The sequence below is a fragment of the Heptranchias perlo genome, chromosome 40 (genome assembly GCF_035084215.1).
Source record: "Heptranchias perlo isolate sHepPer1 chromosome 40, sHepPer1.hap1, whole genome shotgun sequence".
NCBI classification, from domain to species: Eukaryota; Metazoa; Chordata; class Chondrichthyes; order Hexanchiformes; family Hexanchidae; genus Heptranchias; species Heptranchias perlo.
In genome coordinates this window covers 2,251,965-2,266,837 of record NC_090364.1, presented here as the reverse complement: position 1 = coordinate 2,266,837, position 14,873 = coordinate 2,251,965, and the positions used below count along the sequence as shown (strand labels likewise).

Sequence of the window (14,873 nt, the reverse complement as noted above, 5' to 3'; positions counted from 1 at the left end):
TAGCCAGGACACTAAGAGAACTCCCTACCCATTGAATGATGCCAAGGGATCTTTTACTATCTCCTAGAACAAGTAGACAGGGCACCTCTGACTGCAGCACTCCCTCAGTACTGCGCTGGATTGTCAGAATAGGTTGTATCCTGAAGTACTGGAGTGGGACTTGAATACACACCCACCCAACTCGCTACCAACTGACCCAATGTAAATGGCTCTGAAGGGCTTTTGATATGGAGCTGGTTCATTATTGAAAGAAGTTTAAAGGTGAAAATAGGACTTCATCCGTACAGTGTCACTGGGGTTTCAGTGAAGTGTGATGGCGAGAGAAAATTTTGTACCATATGCCATTCGGCCCAACTGCTCTATGCCGGTGCTTATGCTCCACACGAGCCTGTGTTGTACACAGCAATCAAGACCAAGTGTAGTCTTCAGATGAAGTGGGGTTGGACGGCGGGGGATAATTGGACCAGATGTAATTCAGTCCCTAATTTAAAGCCATACATTTTGTACTTATTTTTCTGTAATGCTTAAATTTCATAATTTTACTTCTAGTTAAATAGCAGAACTTGCAGCAGTTTGGGAAGCAGAGAAGAGCTGGTTGGAGCTAAAGAGCTTCTCCTCAGTACAGGTTGAGGAGCTGGGAGACTCAAAACTGAGGTGCTACAGCGCCTTCACTGACAAAGATGCAATTGCACCGTGACAAGTTTACATAGGCAGTTTCCATGATAAATTTATAATGGGGAAAACTGCAAAAATTGTGACCGTACAGTTTTGTAAACAGGAAGAGTGACAAATGTAAGACTTTTAATATATGGATAGAAGATCGATAGATTTTTGTTAGGTAAGCATATCGAGGGATATGGAGGAAAGGTGGGTAAATGGCATTGAGGTATAGATCGGCCATGATCTAATAAAATGGCAGAACAGGCTCGATGGGCTGAATGGCTGCCTCCTGTTCCTACATGTATTTGAGCGGTCAAAGAAACTCAGCAATATAATAATAGATTCTGCCCTTCTAAAACTTGACATGTCAGTCGTGTTTTGAGCTGTGTAACATCAGAGTGAAATACTGGATTTACAGGTTTGTCATTAACGGTGGGAGTATTTTGAGTTCACGTGAATTAAGCACATCAAAATATGTTGACTGTGTGTGCGCGGTGTGTGTTTTTACTCCTCTTCCTGTAGTGAGCTTGGTGATAACCCTGATTCTTCATTAACTTCACTGTAATGCTAGTTAAATAAAGACTGACAGCAAAAACACTCAGTCCATAATCAGTCTCTGGAGAGACCATAAGTGCTCATTCCAGTTCTCTAGATCAGACTGGGACTGCCAGTGTCTGCTTCTCTTTTAGACATTTCTGATTCAAAATGAGTTTCAAATAATAAGAGTGGGGAGTGCTTTGTAGCTGGCTAGTGCTCAGTACAGCATTTACTTAATGTGGTACCTTCCCCTTCAAAAGAAGGGAGGCAGGGAAAATCTTTAAAAATTAATAGTCGTTAGATAAGTTAAAATATGCGTTCTCTTGTGGTGTACTTTTACAGACCTCTTTGCTGGATCTCACAGACTCCACTCCATCTCCCCAGACACAGAAATCTGATCCCTGGGGAACCCCCTTCCCAGCAGCATCCACTGCCAAGCCTGACCCATGGGCAGCTGTGTCGCGTCCAGTGTCCACCGACCCTTGGAAGCAGATGGGTAAGATCTGTTGAAGGGTTATTTTGAATCTTGCCTGCTTTAAGTTTGTTTTTGCACGTAATGACACCTGTGCCTGGTGGCCAACTAACCATAAGCAGATACCCTGATTGCTCAGTTAGTAATTGTAGTGTCCAGTGTTAAACTGAAGCACAGGACTGGGAAGGGTTCACTGCTGAGGGGTAGTAGTGGGTGTGTTACAATGAGCCTGAGTGCTCCTGGACTAGGGAGGGGAGAATCAGCTACTGTTCCTGCTCCTGATTGCTGTTCAGTGACCTCTGCTGGAAAGTGTGTCTACACATCAGGCTGGGTTGTGATACTTGGCACTGTCAACTAGCCTGTCTCCCTTCACTGTCTGGGCTGACACGTGATTTATCACTTGGGCAGGGTAGCGGAGAGAGGCTGGGAATCGTACCCCAGGGTGACACGATGCTTTCAAGGGAAAGTGAGGATGTTGGGGTCGCAGAGTAGAATTCCGACACTTTTTAAAAGACTTTGGACGGTACCACGTGGAGGAATACTGCGTTTATGGTGTTCTTACTCCAAAACTTGTCTGTCCAAAACATTAGATCTGTAGACCATTCCAGTCCTGACTGTCTGATAACCTAATATCTAGATTGAAAGCTGTAGCTTTGGTAGGTGGCGCCTCCACTCTGAAACAGAAGAAATAACGGGTGGTGTGTGCATCCACAGCCGATGTCTAGTAATCACAGCAACGTGGAGGGTTGCATCCTTTTGACTAGATCCATCCTTACTGAGCACAGCTCGTCACGACTGCTGCAAGTCCAGTGGGAATTAGTTGGTTGTTGAGAAAGCGTTGCCTGTAAAGCAGTGTGTCCCAATCACTTGACGTGTTCATTGCTGTTGGTATCAGGATATTTTATTTAATTTCTTTATTTGTTTTTCCCCCTGCCCATCTTGTTATTTCCCTACATAAGACTCTTGTCTCCATGCGGGTTCAATCATTTGAGGAGGGAGCTCTGTTTAGGTTGCTCGGTTTCTCTTGACTGTCTTTTAAATGCTGCTGTTACGATCAGCGTGGTTTTTGAAGCGATGTTTGTTTGAAGAACGATGCCTGTTCTGAGTCGAAGGTGGAATGTCTTTTAAGGTGCAGCTGTTGTCCCGATGCACCAGGCAGATCGAAGTGACTGGCAACGCTCGAGGCTCAAACCTGTCACCATCTGCTCGGGTGCTGGAGAGCCGAGGGTCTCGGCTGCTTGACCATCTGCTGGGAAACAGAGCGCCGATACTGTTATCCTGCCTTAACTCTCCAGGCTGTGTCCTGAGGTTTCAGGAGGCACTGTGCATCTTTCAACATTGTACTGAACGCACATACCAAGGTCATTAAAGCTGCTGAAGAATTTTTAAATTGTAATCTACATTTATCTTGTGGTGCCAAGGAATCTTTAATATCCACTTGAATCACCAGAATAGGCAGGTGGGACTTGTTTTAACGTCTCACCCAGCAATGCAGCGCTCCCTCGTTACTGCACTGGAGCACCAGCCTAGGTTACATGCTCAACACTCCATTGTGGTGCTGACTGAGTGCTGCAATATTGCAGGTGTCGCCTTTTGAGGCGTCCAAGTATCTGCCTGTTCTGATGGTGGAGGTGGGTGGTTAAAGTTCCATTGGCACTATTTTAATAGCCAGGAGTTCTCCCAGTGTCCTGGTCAATCAGCCAACACCACCAAAAAACAGATTGACTAGTCGTTCATTTGATTGCTGTTTGTGGGACAATATTGTATGCAGAATGGCTACTGCGTTGTAGTCACTGTGTTGTGATTCATTGCATGGAGAGGTTTGAGACTTGGAGAGATCCTTTATAAATGAGGGGATATGTTGATGTCGTTGGTTATTCCCAGTGGCCCAGGTCACAGCCAGTTTGTCACTTTTAACTGTGTTTATTTGCAGTGCAAGCAGTGACCTGGGTATAGCAGCTAATGATGGAAAATGGCAGGGGAGAAATTTGCAGGGCTGCAGGGGACTGGGACTAATTAGATTGCTCTTTCAAAGAGCCGGCACAGGCACGATGGGCCGAATGGCAGCCTCCTGTGCTGTATGATTCTATGTCTCACTGAAGATTTACTCGGTGTTGAAAGCTCTGCTTAATCATCCTGTGCTTCGGTGTAATTTGTTCTAACGACTAATGGTGCACTGTTGTTACGTTGAGTTGAGCTGAAATCATCATTATTTTGGTCTGGTAAACTGAAGAAGTAATCCCTCTTGCAGCAGGTTCCAGGCTGGCTGCTGCATCCTCTGACCCGTGGGGAACGTCCAGCCCACCCTCGGGAGAGCAACAGCCGAGAAGCACAGACCCCTGGGGCTCGGTTGCTCCAGCCTCTGACAGAGACCCCTGGGCTCCCACCCCTCCTACAGGTAAGGTGTGATCAGAGCACAGTGTGTACAGAATGAGTCCACACACTGGAGAGGGATCCCTGTCCAACTCAATATGTTCAAACAAAAAATTAACTTTGTACGGTGGTTTTGGAACATACAGCTGCAGTTTTTTTAATGGCATTGCATTTAATATGTAGGGATCTGCCTACAGGGTGTGTAATGGCGATCTCCTTATGCTGCTTATCTTGTGGTACAGGCAGCAGAGAGGGGACATTGAACACTCTTTCATGATCCAATGCAACATTCTGTGAATACGTTAAAGGGTAAGATTCATATCTACCAGCTGTACATTCAGTACTATTCGTAGAAGAGCAGGGAGTTCTCCTGTTGCCCTGGTCTGATATCTTCCCTCAACCAACACTCACCAAAAGCAGCTTTATTTGGTCATTCCTCTCATTGCTGTTTGTGGGATCTTGCTGTGTGCAAAACGAGGTTCATCTATATAAGTGACTGCACTTCAAAGCAATTCATTGCATGTAAAGCGTTTGGGGCATTCCTGAGACACAATCAGGCACTATAATAAACGATTTTTCCCCCCTTAATTTGAAGCAGTTTGTTCTCTTTTCCCATTCCACACACCAACTGTGGCTGAGAGTCTGTTCCCTTCCTCCACAGCTACTGCTCTACAGCCACATTGATTTGGGGACTGGAGTCACATATAGGCCCAGACCGGGTAAGGACGGCAGGTTTCCTTCCCTAAAGGACATTAGTGAACCAGTTGGGTTTTTACGACAATCCGACGGCTTCAAGGTCACTTTTACTGGGAACAGATTTTCTCCCAAACTGCCACAGTGGGATTTGAACTTGCATTTTCTAGATCACTAGTCCAGTAATATAACCACTACACTACCGTACCCAGTATGTGTGTGCGAGCGTGTCCCAGACAGCTTTTTTCCTTTGAGATTGGGAACTCCGTGAGGTGGGACGTGAAGCCTGCGTTGCACAGTTTCTGCCCCTTGTGTTAGTGTAGATACGTGCTGGAGGGGCCGAGGTGTGTAAATCTGAAGCACTGGTTTTCACTGCAGGGTCTGTATCCCATCCCGTGGTAATATATTTAATGTTAAATGTTTCCTTTTTGCAGCGGCTTCCCCGTTCCACTCTCTCAGTGCTGCAGACGCAGCTGTGACGGACGACTTCTCCGCGTTCAGCAATCTCCGAGGGTCACCCAGGAAAGCAGACGGCCAGGGCACAAGTGAGCTTCATTCCTTTGTTACCCGCGCTTGTCAGGTGACGCAGGTTTATTCTGTATTACTCCGTCCGTGTTGGTCTGTTGTATTGTCCAAATAGAATATCTAAGTCTGGAGTTCCCCCTCTCACTGTGGGGTGTTTGAAATTGGGTTGAGTTGCAGAGTTGATGACTGGTAGCTCCCTAGTGGGGGCTACAAGAGAAGGATATGTTGCTAGGGGGAGATGAAGTGAGGTGGGAGGAGGCTTGAGTGGAGCATAAACACCGGCATAGACCAATTGGGTTGAACGGCCTGTTTCTGTGCTGTAAATTCTGTGTAATTCTACATTCTACAAAGAGTCACCGAGTCTGCAGCACAGAAACAGGCCATTCTGCTCAACTGGTCTATGCTGGCGTTTATGCTCCACACGCCGCAGCATGTGTTATGGTACTAAGTTGTACGAGCTGAAGATCCCAGCTTCCATCCCCAGCCTGTACTGAGCTAGCTGATCTCGACTTGGGTGGCAGGAGGGCAGCAACAATGGACCCAGTAGCGCTGGGTTAGGGAGGGGACAGTCGGCCACGGTTCCTGCTCCCGGTCGGTAGCCGTGAAACCTGCTGGAACGTGATTGCTTGTGAATGTTGGGTGCAAACTGGATCAGGCTCAGCTGGAACGCCCTCCCCCAACGCACCGGCCAATAGTCAGCTGACACGTACTGGGTTGGCACATGAAGGGTGCCCGTCTGGCGAGATGGTGGAAGGCTGCTGCAGCCCATTGAACTGTATCCCAGGAAAACTCAGTGCCCTGCAGCACAGGAAGGGAGAACAGCCTCAAGCTGCTCCTCCTTTGGGATATAATGTGAAGCATTTAGAGAATCTCTCGCTGTGCACGAGGATTGAGATCACAATCCAGCCTTTAGTTTGGTCGATTGGTGACAGAGTGGACAGAAAATCTCTCCCATTTTGAAAAAGGTTAAGATCATGATGGGCTGTGGGATGGATTCATCCCCGCTGAAAACCAGCCCTACTGTTTTCCCACTACAGTCTCCTGAGCACAAGGATGCTGCTTCGGTTTAACCTCATCCACAGGACAGTGTTTCCCTATCAGGCTGCGCTGGTTTGATTATTCATTTGAGTTCTGGCATGGAGCTCAAAGCCACAACACTCTGACCCTCTGAACGAATGCAGCAATTGGCAGGAGTTGAAAATTTGCAGGCATTTCCCGGCCATGTGGGTGGGTCAGATGTGTGCACTCGTCCTCCAAGATCAGTCTGAGTTACCTGATGCTTGTAAACAATTTTACAACACCAAGTTATAGTCCAACAATTTTATTTTAAAATTCACAAGCTTTCGGAGGCTTCCTCCTTCCTCAGGTGAATGTTCACCTGAGGAAGGAGGAAGCCTCCGAAAGCTTGTGAATTTTAAAATAAAATTGTTGGACTATAACTTGGTGTTGTAAAATTGTTTACAATTGTCAACCCCAGTCCATCACCGGCATCTCCACATCATGGTTACCTGATGCTGTAATGGAATAGGCGATGATAACTGGTAGATTTGAGAGTAGGAGCGTGATTTCTTTAAAACAATCGCATAAGCTCGCTCTGACCCTCCACAGGTGGCAGGTTTGAGATGCTGGGTGACGGTGTGACCACACTGCCCACGTCGGCCGACACAGGCTGCCCCGACCTCTTCGACATGTCTCGCATGTCGAGCTCCGTGACGTCCAAGCTGCCCACTCCCAAGCACCAGCCGGCCATGCATAAGAACCCTGAATCCTTCTTGGGCCCCAACGCTTCGCTGGTAAACCTGGACACGCTCGTTACCCGCACAACGCACCCGAACGTGAACACCAACCCCTTCCTGGCGCAGGGTGAGTACCACGTTCTGCTCGCAGCCCGCCTGAGATCACACTAAGCCCACCCGTTGGTAATTGGATGAGGTGCCAGAGGGCTGTCAGCGCCCACGGAACTGGACCTTCACAAGAATCGGCCTGTTCAGAACAGCAACGGATTAGGGGGGTGGGGGTGGGGTTAGAGGAATTGGCTTTTCCCTTCTCCCCAAGTTTGTAACGTGGCCTCTCTCTCTCCACAGGTGTGCCTGCTGCAACAGCGAACCCATTCCACAGCCCTCAGACACAGATGACCAGCTCCGTGATGGCCGTGACCCAGACTCCGTTTGGACCCGTGAACGTGAGCGGCACCCCCTTCTCCGCGATGCCGGTCGGGGTCGCTCCCATGGTAACCGTGCCCGTGATGGCAATGCCACAGAGTGCCGGCATGCCAGGTGTGATGGGGTCCACCTATGTTACCATGGCAGCCCCGCCTCCCGCTGGCCCAACTCCAAGCTCCACTAACCCCTTTTTATTATGATGGCAGTTCGAGTGCCTCTCTCGGCTCGTGCTTAACTAAATTGTTTTATAACTTTCTCCCCCTCCCCCCTCCTGTACAATTAGAGTACAAAAATATCCCGAGTTCTTCCTTTTGAACAATTGTAAAGTGGCAGCAAAACATAAGAAGGTTCCTAGGATTCTGTTCGATTATAATAACGCTCTCGCATCCTGAACTGAAAAATAACACATCTGGATTTAGCAATTCTGTAAGTTAAGAGTCTACTTTGCATGGGAACTTGGGGAAGCTGCTCGCAGTTTGCTGTGATGATCAGGTATGCGTAGAGCTGTGGGAATAACTTGCATTTCCACAGTCGCTTCATCACAGTGACTGCATCCGGTGTGGGTCCTGACAGGCAAACCCACCCGATAACCTCGATCCTTGGTGCACAGGGACCAGAATACTGGCGAGCTGCCCGTGGTTAAAGTTGGGTTGTTTTTGTGGGGCTAAATTACCGAGGGGGAAGGGGGTGCTTGAGGCTTCAATTCTGTGCCTGGTTGTTTTGTGAATGTGACCAACAGTCGGGGCGGGCTTCTTTTTGGCAACAAACCTGCCATCGCGAAAATGGCGCCCAGCCCCAAGGAACCAGGTTAGCGGGACCTTCTGTTTGATCTCAGTCGCTCGGACGATGATTTTCCCTGCCAGCTATCACTCGTGGAAATTGCGTGCATTACTGCACATCACCTCCAACTGGAAGCTTCCCGAACCCTCAAAGCTCGTTGGTGCTTGCTGCATGCAGTTCCTGATTAGTTCTGCAGGATACGGTCACTGGATTTGAACAAATACTCTGTTCTCTTTCAGTGCAGCCTCCTCCGCCTCTAGGGCTGGGTTGTTGGGTGGCTGCTGCCCTATTACATCCTACAAGAAAATAGACCCGGGTTATTCCCACACCTTCCGCTGCTGGTTTTCGCCCCTTTGCCCTCACTCCAGTTGCACTGCTGGTCCTGCGACCTCGTGATGCTGCCACTGTTGAATAGCTGCGCAGTTCCTTAATGGAGTTGCCTGCAGTGCTTTCACAGACTGGAAGTTTTCTACTCTGAGGTTCCTCTGTGTCCACGTGGGGAAGCTGGATTGCCAGTGTGTTGCCCAATAACCTCCCGCGTCGGTCACCTTTTGCAAGCCGTTAGATTCTTGGCGATTGCTCTGGCCTCGCAGCCTGTACCTTTTATGGAGGTTGCACTTTACAGCTCTGCGCTGCAGTAAGTCCATTGCTATTCGGTGCTTCCAGTTGGGATTGTCATTTTTTTTTCAAAAAAAATGTTTACATTTTGTCGCAGTCGTGTGTTTACTAACAGCTCTGCTCTGTGTCGGCCTTAGTGATGGGCTCAGGTGGTGATGACAGTGTTGAGGTACACCATCCTGCACAGATGTGGTTCTCCACCCCACACCCCCATCTGTTTGTCAATGGATTCTTCCCCTCGTGACCTCACTCAGTGGAATCATTCATTTCACCAAAAAAAGAGGGAACCATCAGGGTCAAAGCTACTGACTTGGGGTTTTCACCGACAAACTGATGGAGTCGCTGAATGAAATTTCCGCAGCACCGGTTAGAATCCCGGAATAACCTGATTTGACCACCGTCAGCATGAAATAGTCGCCCTGATCATCATTTTGCCAAGTGGAGTGAATGAAGTATTCAGTTATTGAGCAGCCCAGTAGATGGCCTAGAGGGCCCTACTGCAGGTAAAGCAAGTGCCCCATCTCTCACCAGCCGATCATTTGTGCCAGGGCAGCCTCTTGAGCTCGATCTGTCCAGGTGTCACTTGTCCCCCATGAATGCTTTCAGCAGTTTGCGTAAGACGCACCCCTTGTTTCTGTTGAATCGTACTTGTGGGAAAAAAAGATTGTCTGCAGATTTGTAATGAATATGCTCCAGAATTAGAAAGTTGCAGAGAACATTTACCGCTCTGGTTGGTACATCAGTAACGTCCCTCCTAACCTGCCTCGGAAGGCTCCCTCCCTGCTGAGCTTTGTATCTTCTGTAACGTGCCATGACCAACACATCAGACAGACACCGATCAACAAGAACTTTAAACTTTTTAAATCTTCAGACGGCTACCTGAATTTAACACTTCTCTAAAAATGTAGAGCCTCGGGAATGGTTAAGAGTCGAGGTGATAAATGATGGGGGTGTTGTCCCTGGTTTGTTCCAACACCAGCTGGGTGGAGATTTTGCACCGTTTGTCAGTGAAAAGATCGGTGTGAGTATAAAGCGGGTTTAAACTTCTGCACACCTCTCCACTGCCATCTAGCAGCAGGAAAATCTACCCTTAACGTTAACGTTTTGACTGTAGGTTACGCACTTGTACACATGCTAGCAAAGGGCCCTGAAGTGAGCGACTGCTCTTTACACTGAATGCAGCCCAGAGCTCCTTTCAGATTCAATGAAATCCTCCACAGGTCCTTTTTAATGTCGAATTTTCCTATTTGGAAGTGTCCAAACCAAGTGTTTTTATTAATTTTTTAGGTTTCAGTTTGATTTTCTGTTGATTAGAATGCTCAGCCCTGATTTCCTCCCCTCTTTCCCCCCACCCCCCCCCCCCCCCCCCCCCACAGTATCTTAAAGGGGTTCCTCTTCCCGGGTGCAACTACAGGCTGCTCTGGTCAAGGATTGTCTGCATGTAATTCATTTGCAGTTTACAACACTAATGAGTGTGTAGGACAAAAACTGGGAAAAGAAAATTGAGATTCTTGAACCCTGTGTTAAGTTCTCAATAATTTGAGAAACTGCATTCGACATTCACTGGTCAGTGTGTGGAGGGTTTACAGGTTTAAATGACCTTTGTCCGCAGTTACACTAAAATAAAATTACAGTGAGCTATTATTTTAAAAAAATGAATTGTACACTTCTAGTAGTGGGGATGTTTTAATTCTGGGTGTAGGGCAGTTCCTATGTTTAAAAAAAAACTTCATAAAAAAAATTACCAATTAAGTGAAAATTACTTAATTTCTGTCCAGACCAATTGCATGAAGCTTGCAACCCAAATAATACTCAAATCCTGCCTTGGAGAACTAAATGACCTCTGCAGTATTAATGGTCCCCATATACAGAAACCCTCTGCAGTATTGATGGTCCCTGTATACAGAAACCCTCTGCAGTATTGATGGTCCCTGTATACAGAAACCCTCTGCAGTATTAATACAACAGCAACATGCATTTAACGTAGTAAAATGTCCCAACACGCTTCACAGGAGCGATCAAACAAAATTGGATACTGAGCCACAGAGCTATTAGGACAGCTCCCTGTATATAGAATCCCCCTGCAGGATTAACGGTCTCTCTATATAGAACGTTTCGTGACTTTTTCCAACAAACATGTACGAAGTGTTTGACATTATCTGCAGTGTGCTGAGCTGTGTGACCTGGCTTGTTTTTTGTATTACTGGAGCAGTGACTGCCAATTCCCTGGGTATAAATGACCAAGGGAACTTTGGTGCCTCTCTGCAGGAACACACTATCCTGGGTAAAACTGAGTAACACACACAGCACGAAATGTGTATTAGTCTGAAGCTACACTTTTAATGCAGTTTTTAAATATCTGGTATTGGAGAAGTATTTATGTTCTGACCGACACTACATTTGTTTACAAAAGCTTCCATGACTGTTTACCGTTGAATTTCTTTACATCTCTCCCGTGCCCACACCGAGTTACAGGTGTGTTGCTACCTTCATTCCCAGGCACACAAATCCCTCCTGTGGCTCACAGCAGGAGTTTGACAGTCTGCCCTTTAGAAATTCTGAGGCCTGACTTCCATGGCAGACCAATGTCTAACACTTTTTAAATATTTTCTAATGGCATAGGGCTGTGAAAGGGGCCAATCCTTTGTTCCCCTAAAAAATGCTGATGTAGGGACAGGCTGATGCTGTGGGTTAGACACTGGCCTTTCACCTCTGATTTGGTGCTAATTGGCAAATTCAAACAGGCCATAGGATGGCTGGTGTGGCAAATGGAAATGTCGACCCAGACCATACCTGCCCAGGGAGTGTTTGATGGGACAGTGTAGAGGGGGTTTTACTTTGTATTTGAGCGCAAAATTCTCTCTCAAAAAAAAGTTCAAGAATAAAAATGCTGACTGTTTGCTTTGAAATTGGAACATGGGGTTGGGGGTAGAGTCCAGAAATGGTTGTGTGTTGAGATCAGTGTTGTAGGATGTGAAGTTGTATTGAGCCAGATGAGTAGTGTAGTTGGTGATGGTGCAGTTTTGAAAGTTTCAGGAGTAATGAAAGAAACTAACATTTGTATTCTCTTACAGGACTAGAAACTTGTCCTTGTTTGGGACTAAAATTGTGTGTCGGGGAGGGGGTGGGGGTCGGGGAGGTTGGTTAGTTATACATGGGTCCTCTTTTTTTTTCTCCCCTGGGTTTTCTTATTTAATCTGAACACACTTATGCCTGAGGCGGCCTTGGCAGCAGTGTGTTGGCACACTTCTGGCAGCTGTTGGTTCTGCTGCTGCAGCATTGCAGTATTTAGATGGAAACTCCTTCCCCAGACTCCCACTGTTGATTTAAATGGGGAGACGGCCCAGCAGGATCGATGCAGGGAGAGATTTTAAAAACTGGCAGCAGGAGGCAGGATTTCCGCAGAGCAGGTAGAAAAGTAGTGGCTGAAATGAAGAGGAAAAATGTATTGGACAGCAGATGAGATTAAAGGTGTGTAGAAGCTCTATAATAACTCATCCTATAGGAGAGTTGCAAATTTTGGGATGGGGGGGGTGAATGTTGGAGTGCTGAAGCAGTCACTTCATTTTCACATAATTGGTTTCTAAGCAAAACCACAACTGTCAGATCCCTTCCTCTGGGACGTGACGACGATAGTTATTTTGTTCTGCTGACGGGCACTTTCAGCTTTAAGGCTGTGTTTTGGAGCGTTGAGCAGCAATTCCTTCATTGATCCTCTGGTATAATGGAATTTTTTATAAACATACGATGATTTCTATGAAAATGAATTGTTCTGGTTCTGGTACCCATGGGATCGGTCGCTCATCGCTTCTCCTGAGGGTCCCCTCTGTATATTTTCTCATGTCTGGTGATTTTTTTTTCTGGCGTACTTGTTGGTGTCTGGTCCAGGTACCTGTGTGCCTCAGTATAGCAACACTTGAGGCATTCAGATTCATTCACTGAAAATCTGCTCTGTACCTTTTTAGCACTGCACTGGTTTAGAAACTGTTCAGTATTTTATTTTTGTAAACTTGCAGCATTTAAAGGGACCTGGGCATCTCGTGCCATGTGCATTTATTTAGGGGGAAGGTGCATAGATGGAGGTTTACTGAGGATTGATTTTTCTTTTTCCCCCCATGTAGAAAACTGCTGATGTAGGCTGCTCTGGTGTGAAAGGCCTAGGTTGGAATGGCCTCCTTCTTTCCAGCCTGTATTGAGTTTGCTGATCTGTACGACAGCAGCGGTCGGGATGGTGTAACTGGCCTTGGTGCTCCCCAGCCAGGTGGGTGCACAAGTCATCCTCACTTTCCGTGTCTGGTCAGACATACATCCCTGATGCTCTCCACAGCCAAATAGCTTGTGGATGAAGAATAGGTAGCTGGCCAAAGTCCTCGGCAGGGACCCCAGGTGAACAGGTCCCTTTCATTTTAGACATTGGTAAAATTAGATGTCCAAAGAGTTTATTTGTAGTGTATCATATGCATTATTAATTTATTGAGTATTTAATGTATAAATATATTTATCCTATAGTAACCTGGGGTGCAAGAATCAACACATTCTTATCTGGTGCAGTTTTTGGTGTATTCTGAACGTCCATACACAAACTATGCACATGGAATTATACAAGAACATGTTTATTCCTGACCCCCAATACATTGTTTCGTTAAATGATGCTGTCAGTATTTTGGGAGGACTGCGTGCATTCAGTGCAGTTAATGTTTTAGTACCATTATTGCATTTGATCTGATATTTCAGGACTGTAGCAAGCCTTTTGTTTGGTGCTCTTGGTTCTAACAGTGGTTTAGAGGGGATGGGCCAGCGATGATTGATTAATGTAATAATTTGAGAGTAGGCATTGCCCACTCCTAAATAACCTGTGAAAATCAAATAGTATAGCAAAGGGCATATACTGTTAGTTGATCCATACTCCAGCCTATTCCTTGCCTGTCACAGAGTCTATCTAAGTGAAGAGGACCATGTGGCTATGGAGCAGCAATTTTAAGGGGTAACTTTGATTTTAAATCCCACATAATCTTCTGCCCTGCACACTACCATTTCCCACTGGCTACCTGTACAGGAAACTCTGCAGCCTAAGAGGCTGATCTGGGCACCCGAAGCCTTGCTACAGTCCTGGTCACCTTTTACTGTAGATATCCACCAGTTGTGTTTTTTTAAAAAAAGTATTAAACCACTTTGGCCAGATTAACTGTACCTGCAAAAATAAAATTGTGAACCTGTCCTCTGTGTGTGTTCTAAGACGTTTTTTTTAAAAATAAGTGCAGTCAGAAAAGGAAATCTTGTGTTTTGATTTCCCTGGTGATCTAATCCCTGGTGACATACCACAGTGTAGGCAGGAGAGAGAGCTGTCCTTTGCGATGATCTCACTGCACAATTCAAAGTAGCAATTGTTTGCAGTGTAAAATTAGGTATTCCCAGCTGTGGTGGGTAGGGTAATTTAGTGGTCCTGGACCAATAACCCAGAGAATCCCACCATAGCACTTTTGTAAAAATCCAAAATAAGGTGGCATCACTTAAGTGACCACAAAACTGTCATATGATTGTCAATTGTACAAATCAAACTCAAGTTAATATAATGGAATATGTACAGCTTTGAGCAAGTAGTGAGACAGAACCTTACTGTTCGGACCCTCCACTTGAGATGTGTACTTGTTACAACAATTAGTTGCAGTAAAAAAGGAACAAGCTGATCACAAGTCTACATTGATTTCTAATCGAATTTTCATCTCCAGTATGATGCAAAACAAGCCTTTGTGCATCTGTAGTACACAGTGTTGTCCAATAGAAATTGCTGACTAGCCCAGTGAGGTTATAGTGACAGTTTTAGTCACATGCACTAATTTTAGTAGAAAACACCTTGGTTAAATATGCTCATGTTAAGTAAATACACAATCACCATTCAGTAACCAAGTAAAGCAGCCACAATGATCACAAAAACTTGCACTCTGCTTTGTCTGTCTTTACCAACAAACACACAATTAAAGTTCACAAGCCTACACTGGGCAAATGAGTATTGAGAGCATAGGCCCAAACATGGTGTCTGTTACTCTTTATTT

At 46.1% G+C, this 14,873-nt stretch overlaps 1 protein-coding gene across 4 annotated transcripts in view; it reads left to right on the top strand.

The window, feature by feature from the left end:
* LOC137305482 (epsin-2-like) overlaps nucleotides 1–14,037 on the top strand; it is a 31,396-nt gene extending 17,359 nt beyond the window's left edge. For 2 of the 4 annotated variants that reach the window (XM_067974318.1, XM_067974319.1), the window contains exons 7-11: nucleotides 1,540–1,693; nucleotides 3,921–4,067; nucleotides 5,170–5,280; nucleotides 6,869–7,123; nucleotides 7,345–14,037. In XM_067974318.1, the coding sequence (XP_067830419.1) occupies nucleotides 1,540–1,693; nucleotides 3,921–4,067; nucleotides 5,170–5,280; nucleotides 6,869–7,123; nucleotides 7,345–7,622 (945 nt within the window). In that variant the 3' untranslated portion in view covers nucleotides 7,623–14,037. The remainder of the gene's footprint in view (nucleotides 1–1,539; nucleotides 1,694–3,920; nucleotides 4,068–5,169; nucleotides 5,281–6,868; nucleotides 7,124–7,344) is intronic. The other 2 variants (XM_067974321.1, XM_067974320.1) reach the window with 2 other exon arrangements.
* Nucleotides 14,038–14,873: the final 836 nt, after the last annotated feature.